This window comes from Amblyraja radiata, chromosome 2, assembly GCF_010909765.2.
Source record: "Amblyraja radiata isolate CabotCenter1 chromosome 2, sAmbRad1.1.pri, whole genome shotgun sequence".
NCBI lineage: Eukaryota > Metazoa > Chordata > Chondrichthyes > Rajiformes > Rajidae > Amblyraja > Amblyraja radiata.
Window position 1 is genome coordinate 62,206,769 of NC_045957.1, and position 18,645 is coordinate 62,225,413.

Genomic DNA, 18,645 nt, shown 5'->3' on the forward strand with positions numbered 1-18,645 from the left:
TATTGGTTACAGGTAACTGGTGGTTTACACCTCAATCAATAACAAGTGTTCAAGGCTAATGACTCGTGCAGAGCATAATACACTGTAAAATGTATAGATCTACTTGTCTGTAGGGAGGTTTGTGCATTCTCCCTGTGACTTGTGCGGGTTTCGTTCCACACTCCAAAGACATACAGGTTTGTAGGTTAATTGGCTTGGTATGAATGTAAAAATTGTCCCCAGGGTAGGATAGTGTTAATGTGTAGGGATCGCTGGTCGGTGCAGACTCGGTAGGTTGAAGGGCCTGTATCCGTGCTGTATCTCTAAACTAAACTAAACTACTGAAAACAATATTTTCAGCAGAAATCACCATCTGACTTTTGTTACCAGCAATAATAAAGAGGAAAGGGGAGAGAAGGAGGGCTTCGTGCATACACCATCTGTAGCTGGTAATCAAAAATGGTTCCACTATTGGCACCATTATGCCCCATCTTCCCTATAGATAAGGGAGATCCATTGGTGAATTTGATTATATCTTCGATGTGCTTATCTTTATTGAATATCAGTGTGTACAAGTTGTGTGAGGCATGGATTTAGACTTTACAGATAACAGCATGGAAGCAGGCCCTTCGGTCCACAGAGTCCGTGCTGACCAGTGATCCCCATAAACTAACAATATTCTACACAATAGGGACCATGTACAATTTTACCAAAGGCAATTAACTGACAAACCTGTACTTCTTTATGAATTTGGGAGTAACCCGGCGCATGCGGAAAAAATCCACGTGGTCACAGCGAGAACGTACAAACTCTGTGTAGACATCACCCGTAGTCAGGATTGAACCCGGGTATCTAGAGCTGTAAGGCAGCAACTCTATCGCTGCACCACTGTGCCACCCTTTAGTGCTGCCCTGCTGGATTAGTGGTGTGTATAGTAGGATCTCTTGAGTGTTTGGTCAGGGTAGAATTTAATTGATAGAAGTTTTTGGTAGCTGAGCAATTGTATTATATTGAATTGAGCATTTTGTCACAATAATGATTCAATTAGTACGATGAGATATTTGAAGATGTATTCATCGACCCTAACCACACTTATGAGGTCCTAGAACATCTTACAGCATGGCATCTCATTAATCTTGCCAGTACTTCCCTATCCCTCTCCTGCCTGTCTCTGCAGAGCTTCCTGATGTTCTTTGTACAGAGGACCTCCTTTATTCTCATATCCACCTCTTAATAATCTGAGCGTGTGTTAAATTGTGTTTAACTGTAGTTTATAGTAAATTGTTTAGATTCTGATATTACTTCTACCATTGATTTTACCTTTAAGACATGCAAACTAGCTTGGATTAACAGATGGCAAGATTGTGGCCTCAGAAAATGTGTCAGGGAATCAACACTGTTTCTTGAAATTGTGATAATGTACTGGAAGCGTGAATGTTGTGTAAACCTAGCACTAGTATGAATGACCATAAGTGTACATTACGATTCAAATGGCCACAAATGGTGTGTGTTTTCAGCAGCTCCTAATATTGTATGTAGAATTTTTTATTTTATATTTCCCACTTATCACAGAGCATGCCTCTGAATTGTCATTCTTTCCCAAAGGGCTTCCCAAAATGTTAATAAATATTTCTAAATAAATTCTGAAGATCCTTTTTAATTCTAAAGTTTCTTACTTGACAACTAAATTAAGTGCACATTTATTTTAAATAAGTTTTTTTTTTAAATATTATTTGTTTTTGGGGACATTATGCAAAACTAGAGAGGAAATTGCAGGAGCCCCAGTTGAAATTTTTGAGTTGTCTTTAAATACAGGAGAAGTGTTGGAAGACTGGAGGGTGGCAGGGCTGCAGGGAGAATGCTGGAAACTATAGGCCAGTGAGCTTAACATCTGTAGTCTGAAAATTACTAGAGAATATTCTGAGCGATAGGTTGTGCAGGCATTTGGATGAACAGGGGTTAATTAGGGATAATCAGCATGGTTTTGTACGTGGGAGGGCGTGTCTCACAAATCTGATTACGTTTTTTGAAGATGTGACCAAAAAGGTCGATGAGGGCAGAGCTGTAGGTGTTGTATACATGGATTTCAGTGAGGCATTCGACAAGGTTCCACATGGTAGGCTGCTCTGGAAGATTAGATTGCATGGGATCCATGGAGAGATAGCTAAATGGATAGAAAATTGGCTTCATGGAAGGAAGCAGAGCGTGATGGTGGAAGGTTGCTTCTTGGACTGGAGGCCTGTGCCTCAGGGTTCAGTGCTGGGCCCGTTACTGTTTGTCGTCTACATCAATGATTTGGATGAGAACATGGCAAGATTAGCAAGTTTGCTGATGATACAAAACTGGGTGGTTTTGCAGAGAGTTAAGATGATTGAGAAAAATTGCAGCGTGTACTTGAAATGCAATATGTTATTCATGTCTTATATTATTGTACATCACTTCTAATAAAAATATTTAAAAAAAAAAAAAATTGCAGCAGGATCTTGATCGATTGGCCATATGGGCTGAGGAATGGTTGATGGAATTTAATGCAGAAAAATGTGAGGTGTTCCATTTTGGGAAGTCTAACATGGGCAGGACCTACACAGTGAATGGTCGGGCTCTGGGGGGTGTTGTAGAGCAGAGGGATTCATGAGTGCAGGTGCATAGTTCCTTGAAGGTCGAGTCGCAGGTAGATGAGGTGGTCAAAAAGGCTTTTGGCACATTGGCCTTCATCAGTCAGAGTATTGAATATTGAAGTTGGGAGGTTATGTTGCAGTTATATAAGACGTTGGTGAGACCGCATTTAGAGTATTGTGTTCAGTTCTGGGCACCATGTTATAGGAAAGATGTTGTCAAGCTGGAAAGGGTACAAAGAAGATTTACGAGGATGTTGGCAGGACCAGAGGGTCTTAGCTATCAGGAGAGGTTGAATAGGCTGGGACTATTCCTTGGAGCTCAGGAGGATGAGGGGTGATCTTATAGATGTGTATAAAATTCTCAGAGGAATAGACCGGGTAGATGCACAGAATCGCTTCCCCAGAATAGGGGAATCAAGGACCAGAGGACATTGGTTTAGGTGAAGGGGAAAAGATTTAATAGGAATCCGAGGGGTAACTTTTTCACATAAAGTTGTGGTGGGTGTATGGAACAAGCTACCAGAGGAAGTAGTTAAGGCTGGGATTATCCCAATGTTTAAGAAACAGTTAGACAGGTACATGGATAGGACAGGTTTGGAGGGTTATGGACCAAATGCAGGCAGGTGGGACTAGTGTAGCTGAGAAAGTGTTGGCCGGTGTGGGCAAGTTGGGCCAAAAGGCCTGTTTCCACACTGTATCACTCTATGACTCTAATTGCTTGCCATTAACAAGGTCTCATAATTAAAGTAAACAAATCATTCCCCCATCTGGTACAAGGATAGAGCTCGCTGGTTCTTGTCTTTCACCCCACCAGCCTCTGCATTCCATCACGTGTCACATCTTCCCATCCCCATCCCTTTCTGATTTCCACAGAGACTGCTCCCTCTGCAACACTTTGGTTCACTCATCCCCTCACACCCAAACCACCTCCTCCCCAGGCAGTTTCCCCTAGAACTGCAGGAGATGTAACATCTGTTGCTATACCTCCTCCCTCAGATCCATACAAGGTCTTCAGCAGATCTTTCAGGTGAGACAGAGATTCACATGCACCTCCTCTTACTCATCTACTGCATTTGGTGCTTCCGATAAGGCCTCCTTTCCATTGGCGAGACCAAGCCTAGACTAGACAACTGTTTTGCTGAACACTGGCATTTGGTCCGCCTTGGCTTGCTGGATCACCCACATGCTAACCATTTTAACTCCCCTTTCCATTCCCATATCAACCTTGCTGTCCTGGGCCTCTTCTACTGCCAAAGTGAGGCTACATGCAAATTGGAGGAACAGAACCTCATATTCTACTTGTGTAGTTTACAATCCAACAGTATAAACATTGAATTCTCCAATTTTAGGTAACTAACCAACAACAACCCTTTCCCCTCCCCCCATCCCGTTCCACTTATAGTCTTTCGTCTGGCTTCAGACTTCACACTTCTTCTCAGCCTTTTGTCTTCTTCCCAGCCTTTATCTACCCATATGATAATCAAACCCCCATCACCAGTACCCACTTGTCATTTGCCAGGATTTGTTATGCCCCACCTCTCCTCCAGCTTTCTCCTCTGTACTACAATTAACCTGACCCGCTGAGTTACTCCAGCTTTTTGTGTCTTTTTTTGGAAACTACCATCAGCAGTTCCTTGTGTCCAATCTGAATGAATGTTTGTATCTAATCATTAGTTAATAGACCGTATTTACTTTGAACACATCTTCTTTATTAAACAAATCCAAAATACCATGTTTAACCATATCCAGCAATATATTGTTCAATAGCATATGTTAATTCAGCATAATAGTATCACGAACAGATGTTATACACCTTTTCAGAAGATTGGTATTAAAATGTAAAATTTTATCTAGTAAACAAGGTAATTATCAAATTATTCTTCAATAGAAAAAACATTTTAATATAGTAATCTAATGTGCTGTGGTAAACTTCAAATTGGCTTATTGATTCATGGTATGTTTCTGAGAAAAGCAGAGAAATATATGTTTAAAAATTGTAATTTTATTGAGTTACATATTTTATTCTAGCTAGGCAATAATAATTTCAGGTCAACCAAAAATTTCAAAAATCTACTCAAAATAATCTTTTCCTTTGTTTGGTTTACTTTACACCTCATCAGCGCTCACTTAACCTTAACTCCAGTTGTCCTAATATATACAGAAAAAGTAATTTACGTGTTTTGAAATAAGAAATCATCTTGAATTAGGGTCACATTTCCCTGCTTCCATCCATAAGTATCTAATGCCCCAACTATGCAAGGCAAGGTAAGGTCTCACCAGGAGTTTTGTATTGGGATTTGTCCCATTATTTAATGGAGGGGAGATCTACTTGGATTGGAGAAATTTCATACCTGGTTCGAAAGGTTGCCATATGTGTAAAACTTCAGCAGGTAGCGTCTATATTCATTAGAATTTGAAACATTACAGGTTTTTGACCCTAAACATCAACAATTCCTTCCCCCTCCCCCATACATACGCTGTTCGACCTGTGGTTCCTCCAGCAGATTTTTTGTTCCTTAAAATAGTGTACATATCACTCAAAATGTTCTAATGTGTTTTACAACCAGTACATAGATTTGAAGTAATTGATGTTTACTCTACCGACACAGTTGACAATTTGTGTGCAGCAACATTCCACAAATGTTGGGCAGCACAGTGACGTAGCAGTAGAAAGCGCCTGGTCCAAACCTGATTGTAGCTGCTGTTTGTCTGGAGTTTGTACGTTCTCCCTGTGACCATGTGGGTTTTCTCTGGGTGCCGGTTTGTAGGACAATTGTCTTCTTTAAATTGTCCTTAGTGTATAGGATAGGTCTGGTGTACGATGATCGCTGGTCGGCGTAGGCTCGGTGGAATGAAGAGCCTGTTTCCATACTGTATCTCAAAATTAAACTAATTTTAGTTGTGGAGAGTGATTGGATAGGCTGGGCTTGTTTTGTGCAGTGAGCCTGAAGGGTGACCTGATGGAAGCATTTGTAAGCATTTTATCAGCATGCATCACAGCTTGATTTGGGAACAACTCCATTCAAGACTGTAAGAAATTGCCGCGGATTGTGGACGCTACTCAGACCATCAAAAAAACACACAAACCAACCTCCCTTCCATTGAATACATTTACACCTCATGCTGCCTCGGCAAGACCAGCAGCATAATCAAGGACGAGTCACAACCTGGCCACTCCCTCTTTACCCTCTCCCATTGGACAAAAGGTACAGAAGTGTGAAAACGCACTCCTCCAGATTCAGGGACAGTTTCTTCCCAGCTGTTATCAGGCAACTGAACCATCCTACTGCAACGAGAGAGCAGTCCTGAACTGCTACCTACCTCATTGGTGACCCTCAGACTATCTTTGATCGGCCTTTACTGGCTTTATCTTGCACTAAACATTATTCCCTTATATATCTGTACACTGAGAATGGCTCGATTATAATCATGTACTAGACTAAGTGGGACCCGTTCTGTCCCTGTCACACAGGAGGCTTGATCCCCCAACGCAATATTCCACTACTCACCCATAGCTCCCACTGCACAGGCGCAGCTCATTTCCGCTCATCCCTAGCACTCTCTCCCCTCCTCTTCACCCTCCCTCTTCTTTCCCTTCTCCTCCTCCCCTCCCCCAATCCCTCCCTCACCTCTCTCTCCCTCTCCTTTCCCCTACCCTCAGCCACCCCCTCCATACCCCCCTCCTATCCCTCTATCCCCCACTCCTCACCTCCCCCTATCCCATTCTACATTCTAGAAGCATTAAGAGGTACTCAAAGAGGCAAGGCACAGAAAGATACATACCTAATGCAGGCAAATGTGATTAGTGTAGGTGGGCCAAAGGGAGCCCATTTCTATGCCATTCTTTGTAAAGCATGAAGCAACCATTTGCATTTTCCTGTGAGCTTGCACGATGGATACACAGCATTATTCTAGAAAGTTAAGGAGTGACGGATCTGTGCAATTTCTTACGTTAGGTTATAATTTCAGAAAACTTCCTTCCCGCTCAGTCATCATAATTAATTACAAAAGTTTTGCCCACCAAATTCAATCACTAGCGTGAGTTTGCTGAAGTATCTCTATTTTGTTACTGCAGCCACTTTGACCAATTGTATTGGTTCTTTGTGTCAGCCAAATTATATTTAGTCTCTCTTTCATTTTAAATAAATATGGAAAATGTTTCTTTGTCTGCACTTAGATAATTAAAAAGGCAAATACATGGGGCTAAGTAAATTGAAATTGGAAGGAATCTAATAGAGGAACAGCTGACAGCTCTTTTATATCCACACCATATCCATTTTTTGTGTGTAGGGGCATTCCAAATAAAACATTAAGACAAACTAGCCCCTAAGGTTAAAAAATTATAATCCATTAATTCTGACCTTTCTCAAAATTAAATAAAGCCGTAGTCCTCTTCAACTGTAATTTAATTGTCCATTCCTTGTAAAGTTCTAATAAAGAACAAGGTGATTGAAAATACAAAACAAAACTGTGGAATAAATAAATAAATAAGATGCTAAAATTGTTAACCTGAGGTTTTTGCATCATTTTATTTTCTTCATGCAAATTTCACTTTTGACATTTCATAAAAATCTCTGACATCAGGAACATTTATTTTATGGCACACATTAGCAGGAGTGCAGTGTAGCATTATACCTTGTTTGAAATAAGTTACTGTGAAACTTGTGTAAAGAAATCAATGATCAAGTAATAAAAATATAATTAAAATATCCATTCAGTCTTCTTGTGTATGGCGCGTACAACCAAAAGTTGTAGATCAAAGGTAAACATCCAGGCCAGGACAGCATCAGTTGCTGTGTGGATGGCTTTGATGCCCCCAGGGAAATGCCTCAGTGGGCAGTCTTTCACGGTGTATCCATTCAGTGAAATATGTGTTTATGAACCAATTGGGGCCTATTTAGCTTGTATTCAATGCATTGGATGGTATCACTGAACTATGTATACTATTACATCTTGTGTGTATTTTTTTGTGCTGTTATATTTGCTCAGTTAAATCTGTTTACTTTTCTGACATCTGGTGCATGTTGAAAGTCTAATATTCTTAATCAATTTTGGCAGAAACAGCTAATTTGTTATGTTAAAAGGGAAGCATTAGCAATGTCTATAGGAGAAATTTGATTTTTGAGGCAATATTGAGTTTTTTTATAACTTATGCATCAACATGCAAAGTGTTTAAATACAACTGCTGTGGAAATAGTTTAAGAGATATCTGGAGAGATACGTATTGCTGTTATTTGATTATTGTGAGTTTTTTAATAATGGATCATAGCTGTACTCCTTACTTTCCTTTTCAATACATGTAAGGTCATTTAATAGTACATCAGTTTATGAATTTCATAAAATAACTTGAACTTAAGGTAGTCATTGCAAATGGTTAAAATTATTCATAGCATTATTGAGCAGTATATCAAAAACATGGAACCAAAAACTTTCCTCTTCCTGACAACTCCTGACAAGCTGTGAATCTCAAAGATAAAATGGGGGGGCCATGTTTTAATAATATGTCCTGTCAAGTGTACAGAAAAAGAATGTAGTAAATACTTGGGCGGCACGATGGCATAGCGATGGAGCTACTGCCTTACAGCGCCAGAGACTCGGGTTCGATCCTGACTATGTGTGCTGTCTGTACGGAGTTTGTATGTTCTCTCCGTGACCTTCGTGAGGTTTCTCCGAGATCTTTGGTTTCCTCCCACACTCCAAAGACCAACAGGTTTGTAGGTTAATTGGCTTGTTATAAATGTAAATTGTCCCTAGTGTGTGTAGGATAGTGTTAGTGTGTTGGAATCGCTGGTCGGTGTGGACTCGTTGGGCCGAAGGGCTTGTTTTCGCACTGTATGTCTCAACTAAACTAAATCTTTCAGTTTATAATTGGTTCTTATTCTGTGACTGAAAACATTTGACTGTTGTTGGGTGATCATTTTCTTTAAGTTTAACAACTACTTTTTTCAAAGAAATCAACCCTGCATTAGCCTGCTGAAACATCTTGGAGAAACTAGTGAATATCTAGCAATGTGTCATCCAAAAAGCCATCCCATCTTGAATAGAGCACAACATTTGAACGTAAATGTTCTGGAAAAGCTAAAATGGGAATTCTAACTTCCCTCAACATTTTAATTGTTAAAGTAATATCAGTATTTTATTTTCTATTTCCTCATTCCCCCCCCCCCCCCATAAAACCCCCAACCCTATTGGCCTTCATGTCAGAATTACACATTTGTAACTTCACATCAGTGACGTGCGATGAGGTCAATGGCTGGGGAGGCACTGGCTAGTATCAGTGGTCCGGCCCTCCCTGTATTGATCACCGCGTCTCCCCGAGGAGAGAAGGGTGGAGCCGTGGCTGGGAGGGAGGGAGGGAGAGGAGAGAGAGAGAAGGAAGGGAGAGAGAGAGAAGGGAGGGAGAGAGAGAAGGGAGGGAGGAAGAGAGAGAGAAGGGAAAGAGAGAGAAGGGAGAGATAGAGAGAGGAGAGAGGGAGCAGAGAGAGGGAGAAGGGAGAGAGAGAGAAGGGAGAGAGAGAGGAGAGAGGGAAGGGAGAAAGAGAGAGAAGGGGGAGAGAGGGAGAGAGAGAAGGGGAGAGAGAGAGAAGGGAGAGGGAGAGAAAGGGAGAGGGAGAGAGAGAGAAGGGAGAGAAAGAGAGAGAGAGAGGGGGAGAGAGAGAGAGAAGTGAGAGAGGAATGATGGCACGTTATAACCCGCAACCGGTAACAACACTGAGAGCAGCCCCGGGCCGCCGTGCTCCCTGACTCGAATCTGAGCTTGCAAAATCTCGTGATGGTTTGATGTGTCCCGCGGGCCATATTTTGGAGACTCCTGCCTTACATGAACTAAACAAAAATGTACAGAAGTACAAAAATTGATGACTTTATTATTGTGATAAGTATAGATCTATTTTTTTTTAATCTAATAACTTTCTAATCTACCGACAAAGTCTACCTTCCCAATGCAGTGCTGCGCCACCGCAGCTGAAGTTAGCTAACGTGGAGGGAGAGTGAGGTAGCGTCACTTACATGGGCTGAGCCGACGTAATTGATGCTCGCTCTTCCTCCACTGGGCTCAAGACAGGCCCTCTTGTGAGGCAGACGTGATCGCTGACTCCCGTGGAGCTTTTCCATTGCAGTTTTATGATGAGTTCAGCGAGCACAAATTTAATATATTTATACGTGAAATACGTTACCTGGACTATGGAAGGTAAGGACATGTAATGAAGGGGTTTACACACTTTACATTGGTGGCATACATAGAGACAGTAACAGGCACACGCTTATTGCCCACGCTCCATGCAGTTTCTGAGGGGTTGCGCAATCAGAGGGGAGGCTCAGCTCGTTGCTGCCTCACCTCTCATCTCTCCCTGTATTTGCAGCAGAGCTGCGCAAATTTGGCGATTTTTACTATAAAAAATGATTAGATTCATATAGAAATGACATTTATAACAGATCAGTAGAAAAATCTTTATATTTATTTTATTTTGTTATTATTTTTCTTAACAGCTATTTTCATTGGGAGTATGACAGGTGAGGCTCTGCCTCCCCTGCCTCCCCTGACCGCATGTCCCTGCTTCACATATACTTGATTAGGTTAGTTGTGGGAAATGGAATTGTTATTATAGGCGATTGCCTATAATAACAGTCATACACAAGAGGTCTTAACTTATATAGTGTTACTTTAGATGACCTGTTCCCTGTGTCAGCACAAGCTTTCCCAGTTTAAAGTGTCATCTTTTTAGAATATTATTTATCAAAGAGATTATCTTTATTAGTTGAAAGACTGAATAATGTTATTAAGATGGTGCGTATCAATTAAAAATCATTTCAGCAATGCCAACCAGAAAGGCAGATGAAATACCAAACACATATTCCCATTTTCCATGTTCATTCTCAGTGAAGTCAAATTATAAAAGGTGGGTGTTGCTGGATTGATTTGCACACAGTGAACATGCTACTGAATCATACAAACTAGCTGTCAGCTGTCATTTCCTTTTCCTCCATCAACTGCATTTTAACATGTTTAAAAAACAGATAGATTCAATCCAACAGTTGAATTAATTGAATATTTATTAATGATTCATGTGTGAATTGTATCCACTAGTTGCTGTAAACCAGCTGGTTGGTGCTGCTGGAATGAGATATTAGGATATGACGACACGTTGACATTAAATTCAAGAGATTCTTTAGCTATAAACAATAGGTTTCATTTTGTATTTGTGGTCTCAGATCAATCTCAGGCCACCATTAAAATGCATATGTAATGCTGCTGGCTATAGGAGTCACTTGGTATTCTCAGATATCATCATGCATAACAAAACATCATGTTTTCACTGACGTTTGTCTAAAACATGATACTCTCTTTATTTCCAGTGAAATAAAGAACACAATATGTAATTTAAGAACAAATTTGAACAAAGTATATCTTAATTTTTTATTTGTATGAATATGCTATTGTGGTTACTCGAATTGTTTAAGAAGGAACTGCAGATGCTGGAAAATCAAAGGTACACAAAAATGCTGGAGAAACTCAGCGGGTGCAGCAGCATCTATGGAGCGAAGGAGATAGGCAACGTTTCGGGCCAAAACCCATCTTGGTTGCACTATGTAGCATAATTAATAACATAAATATATTTGACAACAGTTTTTTATAAAGCTAGGTATTCTTCAGAAACAATCAGCTATTTATTGTAGTAATTTTATTTCCAGAGGCCATGTTAGAAATGGCATACATTTCACCCTTAAGCTGTTATTGCTTCTCTCTCATTTTATTTTCTTGCGTATTGTTACTGGGGATAGTTGTGTAGCCTGGATCTCTGAGATTACTCCTCAAATCTAAACTGATTTGTGCATTAATTATCTCAGATTTGTAAGATTTCGAACACAAAACTTCTAATCAGCGATTTAATTATTTAATTTTACATAACCAATTAATAGAGAAGCATTTTTGTTTTGTATAAACTGATGTCATCATCACTTAAAAAACTAGAATATTTGATCTGGGTGTTAAAACCAGTTTTTCTGACATGTTACATAATTCCATTTGCAATTATTTGTGCCTCTGTTTTCTATGGTAACATAAAGGTTTTCTTGCATTGAGGAATACCAGATGGCTGATTTGCACATACCTGTGTTGCTGCATGCTGTCTGGAGATCAAACCAGGCTATACACCTCTTCCAGAACATTATGCAGAGACAGTAAATATATATTTTGGTTTACATAGGCTTTCACACCTCTGCTTCAATTTTGAAAATAAAGTCTTAAAATAATAAGAAGCAGCTTTGAGAATACCTAGAGTTGTGTACAATTTATCACCCACACAAGTCTTCTTCTTCGAGTCCGTTGCAATCTCAGATGTCGTTCTGCCAGTATCTGGCGCAGGTCACAGCTGGTCGGGTCGGTTCAGCCAGGTCCTGGGGGCTGCACTGGGGGGCGTCGTCACACTCCAGTAGGTGGGACATTGTCTGTACTGCTCCACAACTGCATGTGTCTTCTGCCTGGTAGTTCCATGCTTTCATAAGTGCTTTGCACCTCCCCTGCTCCACTCGTAATCTGTTGAGGGTCTTCCAGGTTGGCCATGGGAGGTCGTGCCCGCTGGCGAGGCATTCAGTCGGAGTGATTCCTCTCTCCATCCAGTCGTGGGCTCGTGTGTTGAGCTGGTTCCATTCATCTTTCCAGATGTTGGTCCTTGCTGTTTCTTTGGTTGTCTGGAGAGGTGGGACTGTCTGCAAGAAACTGGCTCTGGATTTCAGTCGGGGTGGAGGTGCTGTTTGGCCGTGCAGGGGGTGCCTGGTATCGATCTCCTGTGCTCTCCGCTCGTCTTGGGCGACGATGGATCGTCTGATATGGGGGGGGGGCAATACCAGCTAGGTACCAGCTAGCTACACAAGTAATATTTCAGAATAATGTGCCTGTATATTTATTCTGCCAATAGACAAAGATCAAGCTACGTAGAGATTCCCAAATTATTGGTGTTTTATATCTAGCAAGGCTATTCAATTTTTGAAACTCAGGTTATATAAGTGTGCTGTTAATGCAGCGGATAGTCAGTTTCATATTAATTGAAATTGGTAGAATTAACTGTAAATTGGACAATGGAAATAATCAATGTTGAATAGGAGCAGGTTTATTGGATATTGCTAAGGTAACATTTGATAGATTTATTACAAGTTGAGTTGTTTACTTTGTTTATGTAAGGTACGTTTACAACAAAAGTTACTGGCTGTCATATGTGTTCAATAATATTTTCAAGCATGATGTGGAAAATTAAAACTAACATTTTTTGTAATAGGATTTTGAGTAATTAAATCTCCTTTGTGAAAGTCATAATTTGTTTAATAATTGCTTTGCATAATAAATAGTATTACAATATCCCCAAAAGTGAGTTATAAGTATCAGGAATTACACACTGAGGATTTTAATGAAATATTTAAATAGTCGTGTATTCTTTAAATTTAAATATAGATTTTAATTGGCTTTGCAGATTTATTTTATTCCCAGTGTTCATGCCTTAAACACATAAGGTAGAATGTAATAATATGCAGTGTTCCTTCTGCCCGAATATCCTGCTTTAGGGTGGTCACACCTCACTAATTACCCTGAGAAAATCTATTGGGAAAGAACCTTGACGTTTACTGGTAAAAGTCTGCAACACTTCTAAATAAAACAGTGGGCATTTAGTTTTTTAGTATTCATTAAAATTTGAGATTTGTCTATTAAAGAATTAGAATTAAATGAAGACACTTCAATCAATTTTGTGCCAGATCCACTGTTGGTAATAATATATATATATATATTTGCATCTCATTTTAATTTAGCAGTGTTTTGAATGTTGATCTTGCAGTTTTACTATGAAAAATCCACCCTGAAAATGCTTCAGCTGTTTATAAGCTGTATATTAGTATTTGTAGCAAAAAATGTAAGCATTTCATATAAAAATTCATACTACAAATAAGAATTAATTGCAATATCTTTTGGTTAATTGGTAACCAAGTGATATTTTAAGTAAGCACGTAGTAACTGTCAAAGTGATCTAATAATATTATATGTAGGTATTCTGTTGTACATAAATGAAATTCCTCAACATTTATTTTAGCAAATTGTGAGTGTAATTTAAATATCTCACAATAGAGGAAGATATATCATGGAATCCTGAAACAATATTTGCTAATAGGAATTGTCATGTTCTTGTTTTAGCTTTGGAGGCCAGATATTTCAGCCATCATATGATTCTTTTTTCTTTACACTCAATAGTCTTTCTGATATTAGAACTAGTTGATACTAATTTATTGATTTTCTTTTAAATTGATCATTTGAATCAAAAAACTTTATTCGGGAAATAAAACTGTTTTTGCTATCTTTGATTAACTGAACCTGTTTGAAATTTAAGATTTGTTGTTCATTAGTATTTCATCCATACTGGCACTAAGATAATTTAGTGTCAAAGTAATTAATAAATAAAGCAGATGGCTTTAATTGTCTATCTTGTTGGATCTTATTTTTCATAAAATAATCATACTTCTCACTGGGATTATGACATTTAAAAAGTTTAACCAACTCAATGAAAAGTGTATTTCTCAGCTTATTAAGTAATATTGTTTTAGGTTATTTAAAATTAAGGAGAGATCACGGCAATAAAAATAACATCATAAACTTGTGCATTTCTGCCTCGGAAATGACTGTAAACCCCTCCAGTTCCATCCTTCAAATCTATCGAGAAAAAGAACAAACATTTCTATGCAACAAAATGGAGTACAGCTATTTAAAGTTGCCTTTATGTTCTTTAAAAATCTCAGTTGCTTTCTGGTACCATGTAATTTATTCTGTTTTGTCCTAATGATGATATTCTTAAACTATTGAATTAAATATCCAATAGTTTAATTATTTCTTGAAATCATTTTTTTGTTGGCATTTTTTTAATCAATATTTTTAAAAACACTTCCTGAAACTGACAGTTAAAAAAAATAATGTTATCATTCAATTTTGATGCAATGGTTATTTATTCCTTTATGCCGATCAAGAACTTTGGCATTTTATATGTTACTGAGCTGCTTGAATGAACTGTGAATGGACAAACTTTGTTCTAAAACTCTGCATGTACTGTCATTGATCTTACAGAAATGTGATGTTGAAGGCAAAACTATTTGAAACATATATTGACAATTTCTTATTGAGCATAAAATGGTATACCCTCTGATATCATGACAGAAATAAATAGATCACTTTTATTTCTATATGAAACCTTACATTGGTTCAGTCATAATCAAAATATCTAATGAACATTTCAGTTATAAACTTTTTATAATTATATTACAATAATGTTATTTCTAACATGATGTATTTTTGTCTTTATAGCCTATAAACAATGGAAACAAAAGTCATAAATGTATAGGATATTTTTCCATTGATTAAATCAGATATTTATGTTTGTTATGCAAAACAGCTTGCGAAAAAACATGCATGGTAAATTGCATTATTAAATGTATATTGTTTTAATGTTTAAAGTTTTGAGTTACATGTATGGTTAGATGCATACAACATTTTATTTGCCTTTGCACAAATGTTAAATTTTACTAAGCTGTTCATTTAAAAAAAATCACACTATTATATTTATGTGCGTATTTCTGTTATTTTAGGAATATAATGCATTTGGGTGGTGGATAGGAGAAATGAAGGGAATGATTGGCTTGGTGCCTAAAGTGTACCTAATGGAGATGTACAATATTTGAGAAGGTCTGGGTAAGTACATTTTAATTGAATCTCAGTATAATAGACCATAAGTACCTTATTCCCATATCGTTTATATAGAAAGCATTCTTGTCAAGGTTTCATTCTGTAGTTTTGAAATAGTTTTTATGTTAGGAGACAGACTTATGCATCTTCCCGTTGTGAGCTGTCAAAACAAACCATGGAATTATTTACCAAATGAGAAAAGATAACTGCTTTGGGGCTGTTTCTGCATTTTATTGATTTAATGCTCTTCTTTTGCCCTCTGTGACTAAATGAGAATATTTCACCTGTCAAATATTCCTGAAAAATATCTTCATGAAGAAATACTCTATCTGTAGCACATGGATTATATTGCTAACTGGAAATTGACCTTTTTACAATGAAGCTACTTCCTTTTAAAGTCCCTATGGTATTTGAATAGAAAAATCATATGCAATTCTGGTAATCAAAATGTATTGTATAAATAAATGAAATATGATATTATATAGCCTAAAAATAGTCATTCCAGTGCTAAAATTTGAGGACCTGGCAAAATTACTCAAAAGACCTCAAGGCACATTTTTCCATTAGCAAAATATTCTCAGAGATAAACAAAACAAAAATAACAGTTTGATCTATCTATTACAGTAAAACAACATTCTAGAAAAATGAAGGATTCATAATAATTTTTAAAATTACTAGAAGCATTCAGCTGTGCAAAGAAATGAGGTGGGAGGAGGGGGCAAGACTTCTCTCAGCTGAGTGTAGAAGTATTCTGACTGATAATGAAATTATTGCATTTAAAGAAACCAGAAAATATAAGTATTTGATGCATGCATTCAACTCATTTCAGACGACCATTGATAAAATTTGATAAATATCTTATTATTTTCAGAGCAGATTTGAAATGCGTCAAGTGAGCATCACGTGATAATGGGGTATACCAGCTATTGTATATTGGAAGAAAACACTAGATGGCAGTAGTTTTCTGCAGACCTCAATTATATTGTCCATTCCCTCCCCCCCTCCCCACCACATACACATATAGGCACTAATCCCACCTCCCCTGCCATTCCTATCTACCTATATGACGTTTTATTCTGCACAAAGGGATTTTATAAGCTAGATAGAAGGTCATGCAAAGCTTCTCTGTCCATTGCCAGGAGAGGGAGTTTGCACCCACTAGTTTTGTTCCCCAGCTTATTTTATCACAAAGATAGCATCATCTTATTAACAAAATAATCTATCCTCTTACCACAGATGTGAAACTCAAGAAGCAGCTAAGTGTTTAATTAAATTATTTCCTCATTATTGTAATTATTTTCTATAATTTTACTGATGCATTATTTTTATTTTTCTGCGCTTTGCAGCACGAACAACTCAATATATTTGTGACTTCATACCAGCTTTATATAACATCTTTGGTGAATACCTAGCCAGTATATTTGCATTGGTTTCAAGACCTGTCATTACAACTTAATCAATTGTAGACAAACTCAAAATCGAAGGGGATGAGGCTGATTTTCCTTCCTTTCCCCCAGAGTATCTTGAAGTAACTGTAAGCACTGTTTTCTGTCTTGTCTGTTTCACTTTATTGAATCTTGTTCTAATGTTCCAGTCTGCAAATTTTACGGTTCAAATAAAGTTTAATTGTGTGCAAACTGTTGTTATGCTAATAATTTAAATGCCTGCTGTGTAACTAATGAAATTACTGTGTTATGATTAATTTGGAAACTGGTATGTTGATTGTAGTAATTGAACACAACAAGGTGAAGTAAATGATTATGATGCCATATGGCCTGTTAATCTCAAATTTTAAAGAGGATAACATTTTCTTCCAATAATTTTTTAATACTTATAAACATACTTTTTGACAGATCGTAAATTCATTAAGATGCTTAGTTGCAGTTAACTCTCATAACATTTGTGCTGAAAATCTCAGGTTTTGGTGTAAATCTTGAATTTAACAAGAAAAATAATTTTACCTGTTGATTAACTTGAATAAATAAACATTTTTTCAGTGTCTCTTTGTTTATTAATAAATATGATCATAATGCACAATTCTCCATTAAACTTTATTTGTAAGTCTGCCTGTGTATGTCTGCCATCCTGGTTACATAGTTTGTAATTAAGAAATTTATTTGAAAAGTCTCTACATGGCTAGCATATTTATCCTGCAAAAGTTGCAGAGCATTACCCAGCACAAAAATGAAGATGACACCATGAATATATTAAACTCAGTTAACCCTTATTAATCAGTCTTCCTTATTTATGTTAATTATTTTTTTATTTGTTTAGTTTCTGGTTCATTTTAAAACATGCAAAATATACAATTATATTTTACATTCTAGCCACCACAAGAAATAAATATTTTATGGATGATACAGAATTAAAAATAGATCAAATTAGTGTTTAGAATCAACACTTAGAATCATTACGCTCAAACATCAAGGGTAGTTGCTGGAGTCAGTGAAAATGTTAGCAGGTGGAGGAAATAAATGACGAATAATAAGACATTAGTAATTTATTTCCACTTTATCATTGATCAAAGGTAGGACTTTCATAAAGAATTGTTTTGCAACTCACACATAACTAACTTTATTTCAATGCATTTATATAAAATAGATTCACAAACAATTAAACTTGCCAATGTGTATAATGTTTATGTTTCATTAAAATCAATGGATATTTAGCAAAGGCAAAATACACTACAGAGGCCGACTGTTGGTTCTCGGTGTCAGGATTTATTCCATTCTTTTTACTGTATCTGGCTTTACCCCATTATTTATGAATGCTTCAATGAAGATAGAAATTGGTGGTCCAGCAGCGATCACTTCTGAATGCACGTTAAAACAACGTTTTATTTGTGATTATGCCTCTTTCAATATCTATGTACTTTATTTTTATTTTTATTATCTATTAAGGTTAGAAAATATATTTTATTAATGTTTTGTTTATATTGGAGTTTTGTTTTCAATTGAGTGACCAATATTACAGCGCAAGATTGAAGAGAATAAATCAAACCCAGCCATGCCTAAGAAAATTAATAAAAATCATTGAAGCTATAACAGTAAAATATGAAGCCACCTTTTGTAGATATTTCAATTCTCAACATCTTGGAGGAAAGGCTATTGTTAATAGGCAAATACTGCATCTAATAATTAAAACCTCCACAATATTGAAAAATAAATCACTGATATATCTATGTTTGGTGTAATAAGAGTTTGCTTTACTTCATACATAATATTGAAAAAGTTGCATAAAAGGTATTGACTACCTTAGGGAGGTAGCATTGTGATGTATTGAGGAAAAAAAAATTGTTTCCAGTATAAATGTATTTCTTTCAGAATCTGATAA

At 37.2% G+C, this 18,645-nt stretch overlaps 1 protein-coding gene across 2 annotated transcripts in view; it reads left to right on the forward strand.

Annotated features, from left to right (window-relative positions):
- Positions 1-17,539, forward strand: part of skap2 (src kinase associated phosphoprotein 2) — a 254,169-nt gene extending 236,630 nt beyond the window's left edge. For both annotated transcript variants that reach the window (XM_033047701.1, XM_033047707.1), the window contains exons 12-13: positions 15,216-15,318; positions 16,659-17,539. In XM_033047701.1, the coding sequence (XP_032903592.1) occupies positions 15,216-15,308 (93 nt within the window). In that variant the 3' untranslated portion in view covers positions 15,309-15,318; positions 16,659-17,539. The remainder of the gene's footprint in view (positions 1-15,215; positions 15,319-16,658) is intronic.
- Positions 17,540-18,645: the final 1,106 nt, after the last annotated feature.